Here is a 15,504-nt window from a genome sequence, read left to right on the forward strand (position 1 = left end):
TTGATGACCTGTCCCTTATTTCTTTTACTTTCCTATTTCTCCTGTGTTCCATTTTGTTCTTTGCTCAACTCTTTAAAATTGGTTTGTTATTTTAATGGATGTTTGCTTTTCTTTTGCATCCTTCCTAAGCTAGCAAATGTACTATTCTTATTTTCTGGAAATTAAAAAAAAAATTGTGAAAAGTACAAATCCAAAACCATCAGAAGTACACTATATATATGACTAAAGGAAGTAAACTATATTATTTTTTGATAATTTAGGTGTTTCTGGAGGAACACAGCTTGAGAAGAGATGTTAGTATAAATACCAAAGAGTGGGATTTAGCTTTGGAAAGTAGACTGGATATCCAAAGCATTGCTTCCCAAACTTTAATGTGTATCGTAATCACCTTGGCTTGCTTGATAAAATGCAGATTTTAATTGAGGAAATCTGAGCTAGCACTTGAGATGCTGCAGTTTTGCCAGTCTCCCAGGTTGCATGGTACTAGGGGGAGGTGGTGGAGGGTGCTGGGTTTACAGCTTACACTTTGAGTAGCAAAACTAATACAAAGTTTCTCAGTCTGAATCTATCAGAAGAATCATCTAGAATGCCAAATAAATATAGGTTTCAGGCCCCAGATCTTCTAATTTAGTCAGGTCTCCAGGGGAAGGACATGGAAATCTGTATCTTTACCAAGTTCCCAGGTGAATCTGATTTACTCTTAAGGTCATGGTTGCCAGAAAGATGAGAATATTTGATTCACATGGGCTAGTAGGAGATGATGCAGAATATACGGTCCATGTCCGATTAAAAAATGGAAAACATTAACAAAAATTTTATCCACTTCAATATAAATTCCCTAGACTTCCCCCAGTTTTGTCACCACTCTTAAGAGAACTCTTGTTCCATGAAAACCCAGCTGAAGGAAAAGATCCTGGTCCTGATTCTCTTTTTGACTTTCTAGCTTTCCTAAAGGATAAATGTGATGATATCAACTTACGGGATAAAAGAAGAGGAACTGCCCAAAAAAAAAGCATCTGTGTTTACTACACCTATTTAATGACAAAAGAGATTCTAATTTGTTATTAAAGCCAAATAGTGAAATTAATGTATCAGGAGAGTTTTAAACTAGAGTTTAAATAATGTTATCAGTAATTTAAGAATTTTTGTGCTTGAAACTGTATTGTATTGTTGAGTGATTTAGGTCTTTCCCTTTGTTCACAATACTGATTCCATTACATCTGCTGTCTCTTGATTTGATTACTTAGGTGGAGAAATATGCTAAAGTGGAAAAGTCCATCAAATCTGATGACTCACAACCCACAGTCTGGCCAGCCCATGTAAGTCCATCATTGCAGTCTCCTTTCTGATGAGGCTGTTTCTGAATTTATTAAACATAAAGTGCTTTTACTTGAAGTTTTTTGTTTTTTATTTTTTGTTTTTTTATATAAAGTACATCCTGGGGGTTTGGTGAATTAAAGGAAAGAAAAATTGTTTTGTTTTTCATAAAGTATAGTTTTCATTGTAAAGGGCAGTTGTGTAACTGCATTTTTCTGTTTCAGAAGCATATTGGTAGTTCTGATTTGTTTTCTGTTTCTAATTAGTAACTTATTCTAACAATGATTTTGAATGTTCTGTGTAATTTTCCCTAAGTGCAGTAATAATTCTTTATATGTGACAAACAGAAGTAGTTCCGTCTCCAAACTTTTACCCCTTTAATATTTAGTATTTGCATTTGTATGTACAGTATATGCAATTCTGCTATTATTTCTCTTGGGCTTGGTTAACTACTCTATTGGAACTCTCATCCTGAAAAGTGCTATGTAAAAAAGAATCCTGGACTTTATTTTCTTAGATGGGCTTAAACAAGTCTATAGTCAAAATGTGATCTGTCTTATTGCCAGTTACAAGTTAATGTGTTGTTTGTTAACTTTGTGTATTGACTGAAGAAAGTATCTGGGACACTGTCTTTTCCAGGATGTAAAAGATGATTATGTATTTGAATGTGAAGCTGGTAATCAGTATCAGAAAACAAAGCTGACCATTTTGCAGTCACTTGGTGATCCACTTTACTATGGTAAAATACAGCCGTGTAAAGAAGATGAAGAAAATGACAGCCAGATGTCTCCATCCCAGTGAGTTCTGTTAAATGCATGTAGTTGACAAAATGAGACCTCAGAATTTATCTAGCAACCACCAATGAATAAAAATTTCCCTTTGGGGATTCATTTGTTATTAAAGTACTCCAATTTAGATTTGTCAGTGGATATAAGTAGACCTAAATTACAATTACCATGTTGTCAAAAAAAACAAAAAACAAAAAAAAAAACTACAACAATTACCAGGCTGTCCAGGAGTTATTTAAAATAATAATAATAATACCTTTTTAAAAATCTATAGTATAATTCCTTACTTGCTTTGAAGGACATTTCCTTGTTATAGTTATGTGTGGATGTGACTTCAACCTGTGAGCATGAAGTTGAAGCATTTCTGAGAAGTAGTTTGTTTAAATGGGTAACAAGCTTACTGTAAATGAAAAGATCCTTGGTATTGCACCACTGCTTGTAAGGACAAAGACTCGGTGCTTAATGTGGTTTTTGGCTCTGAAAAAATAATACACATTTGATCTTCCAAAACTTACGGACTATGCTTATTCAGTACAAGGTAACAGTATTTTGTTTTCATTGTTAGTTTATTTTGTTTTTCAATCAGGTTGCTCTTTCAAATAGAAGAGACTACAGAAAGGAGCTTAAAAGAAAAAAGGCAGGGGTCAGGCTTATGTTAAATTGTTTATGAAGTCTTTACTTAACATAAAATATGAATTGAAACTATAGCAGAAATGGATTTTAAAGAACAACCTCACCAGTATCTAAGTTAAAGTCAGTGGGAAGAAATAGTTTTATTTGGGGAATCACTAAGTTATTTTTTCACATTAACAGTTCCTAGTGTTGAATACCACATAGATCAGATATTTTGATTACCATTATTTTTAGAAATCTCCCCTTTCTAGACAGACATTGGTCATTTTAAATCATAAACTTTCCTCAAACACAAAGAGATAATATTAATTCTTCTCATTAAAAAAAAATCAGTTCAAATGCCAATTGAGTAGCGGTAACAAGAGAATTGAATTTTTTGCCTTCACATCAGGGAGATGCTGAAAAATGCTGCATGATTTGTTACTTCCAGTCATTCCTCCATATTCATAAATTACTTGAGTTAATAACTATGAAATTAAAGTTTGAGCTGCATTAACCAAGTTTTTTCTTTTTTTTACATTTTATATTTCAGCTCCTCCACAGATGATCATTCAAATTGGTAATTAAAAAATAAACAAATTCACTATTTTAATCTGTTAAGAAATCATATAAATGTCAAATTCTTTAAAAAGATTTGGTAAAGACATTTTATTGAATTGGCAACAAACTACCTTCCTTGTCTAAAATATATTCTAAGATCTGCTCTGTAGACATTAATGACTTCAAAAATCAAAGGTTAAAGTGAGAGGAAAGCCAAAGGCATTGGACACAGTAGTTCAGTGAATTTTGCTGTAGGGCAGACACTTGCAAGTATATATAGCACTTGGTAACTTTCAGCCCAGATTTTGTTTTTATACATCAGTTTTGTGCCAAAATACATCTCCCTTAAATCAGCCAAATTATCCACAGAATTATTTTATAATGCATGCAAAACTTGGTCATTGCTTCATAAGTTTAAATGTATTTAATAATTTTTTTTGTAATATCTCTGTAGATTGACTCATTTTATAAAACTACAGTCACTAAAATATGGAAGCCTTCAAAAGTATCCCAGGGCTCCTTAAGACAACTCTTAACATAATACTTTTCTCTCTTTTAAACACTTCAGGTTTGTTATTGGATCGAAGACTGATGCTGAGAGGTAAAAATATTTGCATTTTTATCTTTAATCTGGATGGATATTAAAAGCTTCACTTTTAAAGGATTTCTTATGGAATTAGGAAAATAACACAAGAATAATGTTTAAAATACAGTGTATTTTGAATAAGAAAGCATAGATAAAATATCTATGGTAGCTCAGGAGGATAATTTCTAAGTATATAATCAGAATGTGAGTGAAAGTCAGTGGGTAATTTCTTTAGCTGCTAATTGGTTAAATAATCCCTGTAATTCCTGTATTAGAAGGAAGATATTATATGTTTATCTTTAGATTGTTTATTAGCAAAATGTTTTGAGTAGCTTGTTGAAAAGACTAGAAGAATGTACCTTTGGTGCAAAGATAAATTGTCTAGTTTGAATCTTTGTGTTAATTTTGGTGGAATTTTTTTGTTAACAGTTATTTATTTCCTATAAATTTGTGTTTAGAACAGAGTTAGCTAATCTTTACTCATTTACTCTTCATATTCCAGGGTAGTCAATCAGTACCAGGAATTGGTCCAGAATGAAGCCAAATGTCCAGTCAAAATGTCACACAGCTCCAGTGGCTCTGCCAGCTTGAGCCAGCTTTCTCCAGGGAAAGAAACAGAAGTGTGTTTGATGACTCTTTTGTCCTTATTTGTTTTTCAAAGAATCTAAGAAATGTTAAAGACTTTTTTCAAGGGATGGGGGTATTGTGTAGTATTTAACTTTTTATTTTTTTTTATTTATTTTTTTGTGTACTTTTTTTATTGGAGTTCGATTTGCCAACATATAGAATAACACCCAGTGCTCATCCGATAAAGTGCCCCCCTCAGTGCCCGTCACCCAGTCACCCCTACCCCCCGCCCACCTCCCTTTCCACCACCCCTTGTTCGTTTCCCAGAGTAAGGAGTCTCTCATGTTCTGTCTCCCTTTCTGATATTTCCCACTCATTTTTTCTCCTTTCCCTTTTATTCCCTTTCACTATTTTTTATATTCCCCAAATGAATGAGACCATATAATGTTTGTCCTTCTCCTATTGACTTACTTCACTCAGAGTAATACCCTCCAGTTCCATCCACATCGAAGCAAATGGTGGGTATTTGTCGTTTCCAAAGGCTGAGTAATATTCCATTGTATACATAGACCACATCTTCTTTATCCATTCATTTTTCCTTGGGCACCAAAGCTCCTTCCACGGTTTGACTATTGTGGACATTGCTGCTATAAACATTGAGGTGCAGGTGTCCTGCCGTTTCACTGCATCTGTATCTTTGGGGTAAATCCCCAGTGGTGCAATTGCTGGGTCGTAGGGCAGATCTATTTTTAACTCTTTGAGGAACCTCCACACAGTTTTCCAGAGTGGCTATACCAGTTCAAGTATTTAACTTTTTATAATGTAAACTTTCAAGTATACACAAAGGTAGAAGGGTATAATGAACATCTATCTGTGCATATTAATCACCTGGCTTCAACAATTTACTATTTTCCCTGGAAAGATTTAAGAGTGGAAGCTTTGCTTTAGAGTGGAAGTTTACCTATCTGACCTTCCTCAAACTGTCTGCCCACCTTACAATCTAGAAATCTTCATTTTTTATATATACTATAATTTATTTCATGGATCTTCTTATGTGAAATTATGTATTTTTTTAACTCTCACACCCAATCTATAACAATAAGAGTACTTTGCAGAGTTTTAAACTGTGTGTTCTCATCTAGAAGCTATAGTGGCATTAATTTATGAATTTCTGATTTGAGCTTAATTTAATTTTAACAAGTATATTTAATGTCCCTGTCTCTTAGCAGCCTGAGACTGTGTCAGTTCAGTCTTCAGTATTGGGAAAGGGAGTAAAACATCGACCTCCACCCATCAAACTTCCCTCAAGCTCAGGAAATAGTTCTTCAGGTATTAAATTCTTTGTTGTCTGTAATCTGGAGTAAAACCTGTCACACAGTCAAAATCTGTTTTTAAAACTTCATATAATGACTTAGTTAACAGAATTTTGAATTGTAAGTGTAGAAAATAACTTTTATATTCTTCTAGGTAACTATTTTACACCACAACAGGCCAGCAGCTTTCTAAAATCTCCAACTCCTCCTCCTGCTTCCAAGCCACCAAGTCTTTCTCGGAAGTCATCTGTGGATCTCAATCAAGTTAGCATGCTTTCTCCAGCTGCCCTGTCACCTGCCAGCTCATCACAAAGTGAGTTATAACTTAAATTCCTCATAAGCTCTTCATTAGCTTTTTGTACTTAGTGTTTCTTAAAACAGCTATTTTTTTTTGACCAGTAAAGTTGAAATCTAAATGTACTATGTACCCAAAATGTATAAATTTTGAGAAGCTTCAGGCAAATCTCTTGTTGATTGTATGTATTTTGTGTTTATTGTAATTGTATTTGTTTTTCTGTATCTGTGTATGCACTGTGTGTATACCTTATAGACTTACAACCTACACATATCCTTAAAAAGATGTTAGCCAAATGTGGCAATAAGATTCCAAAATACTTTTTATTCCAGTGTACCCTAGGATCATGTTACATTTTATGTAAATTATATAGCTGATATGAAAGGAAAAATGTCATACGAGTTGTTGCTGCAGTCCTATTTGTGTATGTAAGAAACCAACTAGTTCCAAGGTGGTGATAGAATAAACTGAAAGCTGATTTTTCAGAAACACTCCTACACTCTTAAAAATTGTAATCAGTTACTAAAATGTGGTAATCATAAAGCATTATTCTGAAAATATTAAAATGTAATTTTTACTACTGAATACTTTTTTTTTTAACATCAAGAAGACTTATGCAAGAATTCTAGCATTCAATTGGGAAGATTTCTTCAAATTAGAGATTTCTGAGATATTTAGGTATCAATTTGAAAAAAAGCATTCCAGTTTTTTAGATTTTTTTATAGATAACTAAAGTGTGCTGAAAGTTTTATACACTGCACAGTGATAGAGTGGTCTTCGCCTTAGATATAAACATCTTCATCTTGATAGCTCAAAAGGTGTAATTTTTCTGCCTTCTTGTTTTGCACAAAGAAAAATTTATAAATTTCCTGGAAGTCTTATTCACACTTCTTATGTTGTGGGTATGGATTATGTTAATCTACTGCACACAGTTGTTACTTTAAGTAAGGGTTGAGTGACAGCTTCTGGACATTCACATTTCTTTCCTTTCTTTCTGCAGGACATGAAAGCTAAAAAAGAAAACACCTCAAGAGCTTTTGGTTTTATTTTTTTGGTTTTTGTTTTTTGTTTTTGTTTTTTTTTTAAAAAGTTGATAAACTGTGCATACTTCATTCACAACAGATTTTCTATACATTCTTACATTTAAACAGAAGTACACAGTTACTGTTAAAGATGCAGTATTATCTATCAAATATTTGCTTTATTACTGCGTTTTGTAAATTTGTTTGTCAGGATAAACTTGATGTGTTAGGAATTAAACATGTACATTTAGGTGCCAATTATGATTGTTAACCATATGTAATTTATTAAGTATGTTCAGAGTTTATCTCAGACTGTTACAGAAAAGAAGCAATATTTTTAAGTGAAGTTCTAAATTAGTGAAATCGTAAATAACAAAAATTAATTTGAATTCCTCTTAAAGTTTTTAGGCCAAAGGTAGCATGTAGGAAATTAACTTTTAAATGGGTATTGTGGTAGAATACAAATGTATATTTTTACTGTTACTGTAATAGCATCTCTGATGGAATTTTTAGGTGATATACTGCATCCTTAATTGTAATTGAGTGTAGCAACACTCATGTATCATGTGTAGAAATTAACACTTGCAGTTAACTGCTTAAAAAAAAAAAACTGGAACAAATTGTCAGTGCTAAGTAAGATTCCATTAACCTTATTTTAAAAAGGACTGGCCATTTATAACAAACTAGCAATTTTTATTTTTCTCAATGAGCAGGATCTGGAACTCCTAAGCCATCTACTCCTACACCAACCCCTTCATCGACCCCACACCCTCCTGATGCTCAGAGCTCAACTCCTATTACCCCTTCAGCCACCCTTACTCCCCAAGATTCAGGCTTCACCCCTCAGCCCACTTTGTTAACTCAGTTTGCTCAGCAGCAAAGGTCTCTGAGCCAGGCAATGCCTGTAACGACCATTCCTCTTTCCACCATGGTAACATCCATAACTACAGGAACCACGGCCACCCAGGTCATGGCAAACTCTGCTGGACTTAACTTCATCAATGTAGTGGGCTCTGTTTGGTAAGTTTGCATTGATGCCCTGGTTTTGTTTCTTTGCTTTGTTTTTTGTTTTTTTTGTTTGTTTGTTTGTTTGTTTTTTAAGATACTCTCACTGTGATGTAAAGAAATTTTTGTGAAATTAACAAATTGCATATTTCTGAAACTGAAAAATAGTTTACATGTGGATAGAAACTATCTCAACAAATCTGTTTTAGTTTTAGGTAATACATGTATTACATGCACTAACCTAATATTACACATTGACAGCAGCATAGATTTTCCTGTTTATCCTCAGCATTGCCATCTTTTAATCCCTTGATTAATGCTTTTATTCTTTCAAATTATCTTTTCAACTCTGGTAAATATACAGTACTTAATTTTAGATAATCTTGCTGTAACTATCTAGCATAAAAATGAAACAGAACCCCAAAACTGATGTTTAAAACCAAGATACCTAATTGTGTTTGTGTAGTAGTTTGTTTTTTAATCCAAGGAATTATTATGTGACTGTAGTTTTTCTTTTGTAGTGCAGGTTTAATGCTTTATCTTATTCTTCTGCAGTGGAGCTCAGGCTTTGATGAGTGGTTCAAATCCTATGCTGGGCTGTAACACTGGTGCCATAACTCCTGCAGGAATAAACCTGAGTGGCCTTCTACCCTCAGGAGGTCTGCTACCAAATGCATTGCCCAGTGCAATGCAGGCAGCTTCTCAAGCAGGTCAGAATATTGGAAATCATAATCTCTAAAAAATTAAAGTATATGCTAGTATAAAAATGTCATTTTAAGCATATTATATGCGCTTAACATCCTTATTTCTTGAAGCATTATGTCACAGGTATTTTGTTTATAAAACCCTTGAAGTTCCAATATTTGAATTAAAAAAGCATTTAGTAATTAACTTCTATGAAGAAACTTAGTAAGTTTCTGCAAATTATATCTGCCTTCCAAACATAATAAATTAATTTTGATAGCCTTATTGTCAGTGTAGCCCTATTCCAGGTTAAAGAAATACATTTTGGAAACAGGTTGTATAAGAAAGGTAACATAGAATGGCAGTAAAAGGACTAGGCTCTGGAGCCAGACTGCTTGAGTTTGAATCACAGTTGTGCAACTTACTGAACAGTACAATCATGGGAAAGTCACCTCACTTTCCTTGTCTGTTAGATAGGGAATAATAATAATGCTTTGCCTCATAGTTGTGAAGATTGAGTAAACATAAATGATGTACTTTAAATTGAGACGTAATAAGCATTCAAAAAAATTTGCTGTACTCATCATAATTAGTAATAGTTTTAGTGCAATAGTTATTTATTACTACATATATTGGAGAAGAGTTCTAATAACTTACACAACTTTTTAATGCTGTTTAAAATAATGTTTTATAACATCTTGGATAATTGTTTTCCTGAGAAAATAATTAGCAGGGAAACAAACTTAGCATAGAAAAATTTATCAAAAAATTTCTGAATTACAAGAGGTCAAACACAAAGAGTATAATTTAAACATGTAACATATTGCTGTGATTTCCTAAATCTGATGATCTCAATTTTAATAAAAGTTAGTGACAGAAGCCCTGGAAAATGGAATCAGGTGTTGAATTTAGGATGCTTGCTTATATTTGCATATACCTCTGCTAGTTAGTTGCATATGGCTCCAGATGTTCAGTGTGGGGCCCAAAAGAAGTCACTTATTTTTTCTCCCTAGCCTCAGTTTCATCTGCTCAAAAATGGGAGTAAAAATATCTTAACTTCAGATGGTACTTAGGAGACATTAATGAAGTGATTTGGAAGTGCCTTTGGTAAGCTACAAGCATTATATAGATGTCATCCATTTTTAAAGGGAGTTATAGCTTTCCATGAGAATTTTTCCTGAAGGGGATAAATCAGTACTGTAATATTTTAGTGTGTTTATGCTTTTTTTTATTTTCTTTCACAAGGCTTTGATACCATCACCTGTAAAAGTTCTGCTTTTTATCCTTTTTTTATTGAACTATATGCTTAGAGGACCAGATACATTTTAATTAGTGTTCAGATAGGTATATTTTGTTTATGTGGACTTTGAGGCCATGGTCAGCAAAGTGCAAGAATGGTTATCTTTTTTTAAAGGTTTGTCTTAAAAAAAAAAAAAAAAAAAAGGCAAGAGGAAGAATATGCCAGAGAGGCCATATGTGGCCCACAGGGCCTACTGAAAAAGTTTGCCAATCCTTGTATTATGATGCACTCTAAAGATTTTGGGGATTATGTTCAGAAATAATAGCAATGTTTCCTGACTTTCAGTTTTGACCCTGAAGCACAAAATTCAGTGTTTTTTTAAACATTATTAATATTACAATTTTGTACTTGAAAAAATAGCAAACAGTACATGGATTCTTGGAGATATGATTCTTATTGTATGCTCCTTAACCTTTGAGAAATTTAAATAGATGTCACTACCTGAAATATGTTTTCACAACAATGTAGTTTTATTACATTCATGGTGTCTGCATACTTCTTGATTTCTTTCTCTAGCCAAAAATCAAAATAGTGATAAAAGAGGTTATCATTTCTGAAATAATAGAATACAGGCATTCCTTGCTTTATTGCACTTTGAAGGTACTGCATTTTCTTCGATGAATTGAAGATTTGTGGCAACCCTGCATGAAGCAAGGCATCAATAGATGCCATTTTTCCAATAACTTTTCCTCATTTCATATCTCTGGGTCACATTTTGGCAATTCTTGTAGTATTTCAAATCTTCTCATTATTATTACATTTGTTATAGTTCTCTGCAATAGTGATTATAACTCGTTGAAAATTCAGTTGATTTTTTTTTAAGGTTTTTTATTTATTCATGAAAGAGAGAGAGAGAGAGAGGCAGAGGCAGAGAGAGAAGCAGGCTCCATGCAGGGAGCCCGACGTGGGACTCGATCCAGGGTCTCCAGGACCTGGCCCTGGGCTGAAGGCAGAGCTAAACCACTGAGCCACCCGGGCTGCCCCAGTTGATGTATTTTTTAACAAGATATTTTAATTAAGGTTTATACATTTTGTTTTTAGACATAATGCTAATGCACACATAATAGACAACAGTATAATGTAAACATATTCACTGGGAAATCAAAAAATTCATTTGACTTGCTTTATTGTAATATTCACTTTATTTGCTGTGGTCTGGAACCCACAATACCTCTGAGGTATGCCTATAAAATGCACATCTGGTGCACCACATCTTTGAGTAAGATAATAGTGTTAAAATAGGTGCTGATGAATTTTTTTTTATTTTAAAGGTATAGAAAAAATAAACACATCTATGCAAAAAGTACTTAAAATGTATTTATATATGCTAAAATATAAAATATTTTGAAGTGTAATAAAATTTTAATTCTCTGTTATAACCATGAGTTTTATTTAACAGGTGTTCCTTTTGGATTAAAAAATACTTCAAGTCTCAGGCCTTTAAATCTACTCCAGGTAATGAGAAATACTGCTTTTGATTGAAGTTTTTATGCTTGGTATCTTTTTTAATGATGTATATCTGATCATATATATAAGCATTTGAAATTTTGAAGTCTGTTCAAAATCTTCTAAGGATGTGGTTCATTATTACTTCCTTTGTGTGATCACATGGAAGGTGAATAAGGAGAAGAATTTGTATCCTATAAACCGCACTCATTAGCTCCAACACCCTGCCTAACCAAGCACTGGCTGCTCCAATGGGGAGAATTGACAACTACAAAGGACTACACTTGCCTACAATAGCATTGATAAATATACTTAGAAAAGAATTCCTCTTTCAATAGACATTTAATGTATACATGGTATGTAATACTCTTTGCTTAAATATTTTAAAAATAGGTAGGTGTTCTTTTCCTAAGAGAATATGATTTCTTAACAAAATGCCACGCTCCTAGTCATTCAATAAATGTCAGTTTATAGTTTGTGTCTAATGATGTATCTTTACTTATGTGTTATCAGTGTCAACATACAAAAAGAGATTAGAAGTGGGAAATTTAGTACATGTTGTGAACTGACAATATTCTGGGTGTTATGCTAGGTCCTTTAATTTAAGGATGAAATCCAGTATGACGCTGCCTATTTGGAAAATGGGTGGTATTGTCTACAGAGAACTTTAAGAAAAAGGTAGACTTGAATGTCTGGACACAAAATGGCAGAGCTTTGGATTATTGGGAAAAAGCAGTAGTACCAGACTGATCAACCTGGTTTCAGGAGTAACAAACTAGGAAACGTATTTTAAGCCAAAACTTAAACATTTCTTATATAAGATGTAAACAGTATCTATACTTAATAGAATGTAATCACAGAACAGTCCACTTATAATATGGATAGACCACAGGTCACATTGGTTTATTTAGCCAACTTTTCTGCAGATTGCTGTTGGAAAAGAGTGGAATTCTTAATAGCACTAATCATAAGGCTACCTTATAAATTATATTTTGCTACACTTATTATCTAACTGATTGAGGAAGGAACAGTTGACCTCTGCTAAGTCCAAATTTGCCTTGCAATGAGGTTTAGAGATACTGACCTAAGAACACTTTTTTACTTATTTGTTTGTTTTTTTGTTTGTTTATGGCTATGCAGAGTTCTGTAGTTGGGTATTTATTTGCTTGGACTTTCTCTTAAAGTTTTCAAAGTGCTTATACAGTAGTCCCCCATTATTTGCAGAGGATACATTTCAAGATACTCAGTAGATGCCTAAAACATGGATGGTACCAAAACCCTGTATAACATACTGTTTTTTCCTCTGCGTACATACTGTTAACCTTAAAAATAAAATTGTCGGTTATTTTACCAGCAAAGTAGATTTATTTGGGAATTTCAGAGAATTGCTATTTGGGCCAAGCGAGCTATGACAAAACCATAGGCAAGTTCAACAAAAAGAAGAGAAGAATATTTTCCTACAATAAAGTATAATTTGTGAATTAGACACAGTAAGAGATTAACAATGATTAATAAAATAGAACACTGATAACTACACTGTAATAAAAGTTATGTTAATATGATCTCTCTCTCAAAATATCTTTTGTACTGTACTCACCCTTCTCTTGATGTGAGTTGATAAAATGTGTACATGATAAGATGATGTGAGGTGAATGTCGTAAACATTGTGACATAGCATTAGCTACTCTTGACCTGACCGTGTCAGGGGGATCATCTGCTTCTGAGCTGCAGTTGACTGTAGTAATTGAAACCAGAGAAAGCAAAACCATGCATGAAGGGAGATTACTATAACTTAAACCCATATAGAATAAATGGAAAAGCCATTTATTTTCTGATGCATTTAGAAACCAAAGTTTTAATTTTTAACATGGAGCTTTCTGGGTGCTTTAAAAAGTTTTGGGTTGTTTTTTTTTTTTTTTTTTTTTTTGAAGTAATTTAGGTACAGAATGACAGAGCAGCAAGTAGTACCCTTAAATTAAACATATGGATAGCTACTGTATTTCCGTTACAGCATTGGAATTCCTTACTGTGTTATATAAAAACCCATGCATTTCGGGTCTTTGTAAAGCTGTGTAAAGCTGGAACAAATTAAATAAGTTTTCTTAATTGTATCTGACTATCGTTAGTTTCTTTGGGGTTGTCTGGGTTGCTCAGTGGTTGAGCATCTGCTTTCGTCTCAGTGTGTGATCCCAGGATCTTGGGATGGAGTCTCGCATCAGGCTCCTTTCAGGGAGCCTGCTCTTCCCTCTGTCTGTGCCTCTGCCTGTGTCTCTCATGAATAAATATTTTTTTTTAAAAAATGCTATTTTGTATTTATTGATGTGTAAGAAAGGTTTAAATAAAAGCCATATGTATATTTGGATAGCTATTAAGCAAAAAGATATATGTTTGGGATTACCTACATATTTGAGAACCCGAAATAATAGCAATTAAGAACTTTTTTTAAGTAAATTTTTTTTTAAGGTCATGGATATTGGTTTGGTTTACCTGTTTCCTCAATCCACAGAAGAATGTCTGATACATAGTGAATATTCTAAAAGTATTTATGGAATAAAGAAATTTCTAAAATGTGAGATGGGTTAATTAGCTCTTCTTTAATAGCTTCCAGGTGGCTCACTCATTTTTAACACTCTGCAGCAGCAGCAACAGCAGCTCTCTCAATTTACACCACAGCAGCCTCAGCAACCCACAACTTCTAGTCCTCAACAACCAGGGGAGCAGGTATGTGCTTTCCAGCTCCCTACCTGCTTTACATTATAGAATTGTAACTTTTTTTCATATGTTTAAAGTATATTTGACATGGTTTTAGTTTGTTCATACAGGTAGTAGTTCCTGTTCTGCTTTTATTAACAGTAGTAGTGATCAGTTATTGGGTGCCTATTTCAAATTCTTTTTCTGCCCCTATAGCCTATGCATTTTTTGTCCAGTCATTATCCTTCTGTTTGCAGTGTTCTGTGTCTTTTGGAATAGAGATGTCCTTACTATTATTAAGCTTAGGGGAGAGGGAAGATTGACAAAAATATTTGTAGGTTGTTGAACAGAATAAAATTGAAAAAGAACTGCAGTAAATTAAAGTAGAAGGAACTACAACTTTTTCTGAATCTTTGTTACACTTTGGAATCATTCAGGAACTAAAAATACTTATTCTCAGGTCCCAACCCAAGTTTCTCTTAGCTCACAAAGATTCCCCAGGTAAGTGTTGGTTGGGTAAAGCTCATCTGCCAGTAGTTTCTCAGGAAGGGCACATTCAAAACTATTTTTTTATTCTTTAACATATGAAGGATTACTTGGCTAGATATAAAATTGATTTGTACTTTTTTTAATTTTGTAAAGTATACATATAATTTGTTATCTTCATCATTTTAAGTGTGTATTTTAAATCATGTTACATATATTCATATTGTTAGGCATCCAATCTCCAGAGCATTTTCATCTTGCAAAACTGAAATTGTATACCCATTAAACTGTACCAAGTAATTCCCTACCTATTTCCCTCTCCTGCTAGCCCTGACAGCTATCATTCTGCTTTATATTTCTCTGCATTTGACTACTGTAGGCAATATCTGTCTTTCTCTGACTGGTTTACTTCACTTAGTGTAATGTCTTCAAGTTCATCCATGTTGTAGTGTATGTCAGAATTTCCTTACCTTTTAAGCCTGAATAATATTCCATTGTATGTGTATTCCACATTTATCTGTTTCTCTGTTGATGGACATTTGGATTGCTTCCATCTTTTGGCTATGATAAATAATGCTGCTATGAACATGGGTATACAAACAGCTCTTTTCCAAATCCCTGCTTTTCTTTTTTTTTTTTTTTTTTTTTGGATAATACCCAGGAGTGAGATTCAATTTTTTAAGGGACTTACGTACTGTTTTCTATATAGCTATACTATTTTACATTCTCCCTAGTGTACAGGGTTTCTGTTTCTCAATATCCTGACAAGTTTTGACACTTGTTATTTTCTGGGTCTTTTTTTTAATAGTAACCATTTTCTCCTTCTAATAA

The 15,504-nt window shown here is 33.4% G+C and overlaps 1 protein-coding gene across 27 annotated transcripts in view; it reads left to right on the forward strand.

The window, feature by feature from the left end:
- The window catches only part of SUPT20H (SPT20 homolog, SAGA complex component), a 39,939-nt gene that overhangs the window by 20,003 nt on the left and 4,432 nt on the right, over positions 1 to 15,504 (forward strand). For 13 of the 27 annotated variants that reach the window (XM_025462425.3, XM_035718838.2, XM_025462427.3 and 10 more), the window contains 11 exons: positions 1,248 to 1,319; positions 1,957 to 2,114; positions 3,271 to 3,297; positions 3,847 to 3,879; positions 4,367 to 4,484; positions 5,658 to 5,760; positions 5,899 to 6,057; positions 7,775 to 8,081; positions 8,622 to 8,776; positions 11,450 to 11,505; positions 14,098 to 14,217. In XM_025462425.3, coding sequence (XP_025318210.1) covers positions 1,248 to 1,319; positions 1,957 to 2,114; positions 3,271 to 3,297; positions 3,847 to 3,879; positions 4,367 to 4,484; positions 5,658 to 5,760; positions 5,899 to 6,057; positions 7,775 to 8,081; positions 8,622 to 8,776; positions 11,450 to 11,505; positions 14,098 to 14,217 — 1,308 coding nt within the window. Of the gene's footprint in view, positions 1 to 1,247; positions 1,320 to 1,956; positions 2,115 to 3,270; positions 3,298 to 3,846; positions 3,880 to 4,366; positions 4,485 to 5,657; positions 5,761 to 5,898; positions 6,058 to 7,774; positions 8,082 to 8,621; positions 8,777 to 9,763; positions 9,858 to 11,449; positions 11,506 to 11,665; positions 13,608 to 14,097; positions 14,218 to 15,504 lie in introns of those variants that run through there. The other 14 variants (XM_049101263.1, XM_025462436.3, XM_025462438.3 and 11 more) reach the window with 8 other exon arrangements.

The sequence above is a fragment of the Canis lupus genome, chromosome 25, assembly GCF_003254725.2.
Source record: "Canis lupus dingo isolate Sandy chromosome 25, ASM325472v2, whole genome shotgun sequence".
Lineage (NCBI taxonomy): Eukaryota > Metazoa > Chordata > Mammalia > Carnivora > Canidae > Canis > Canis lupus.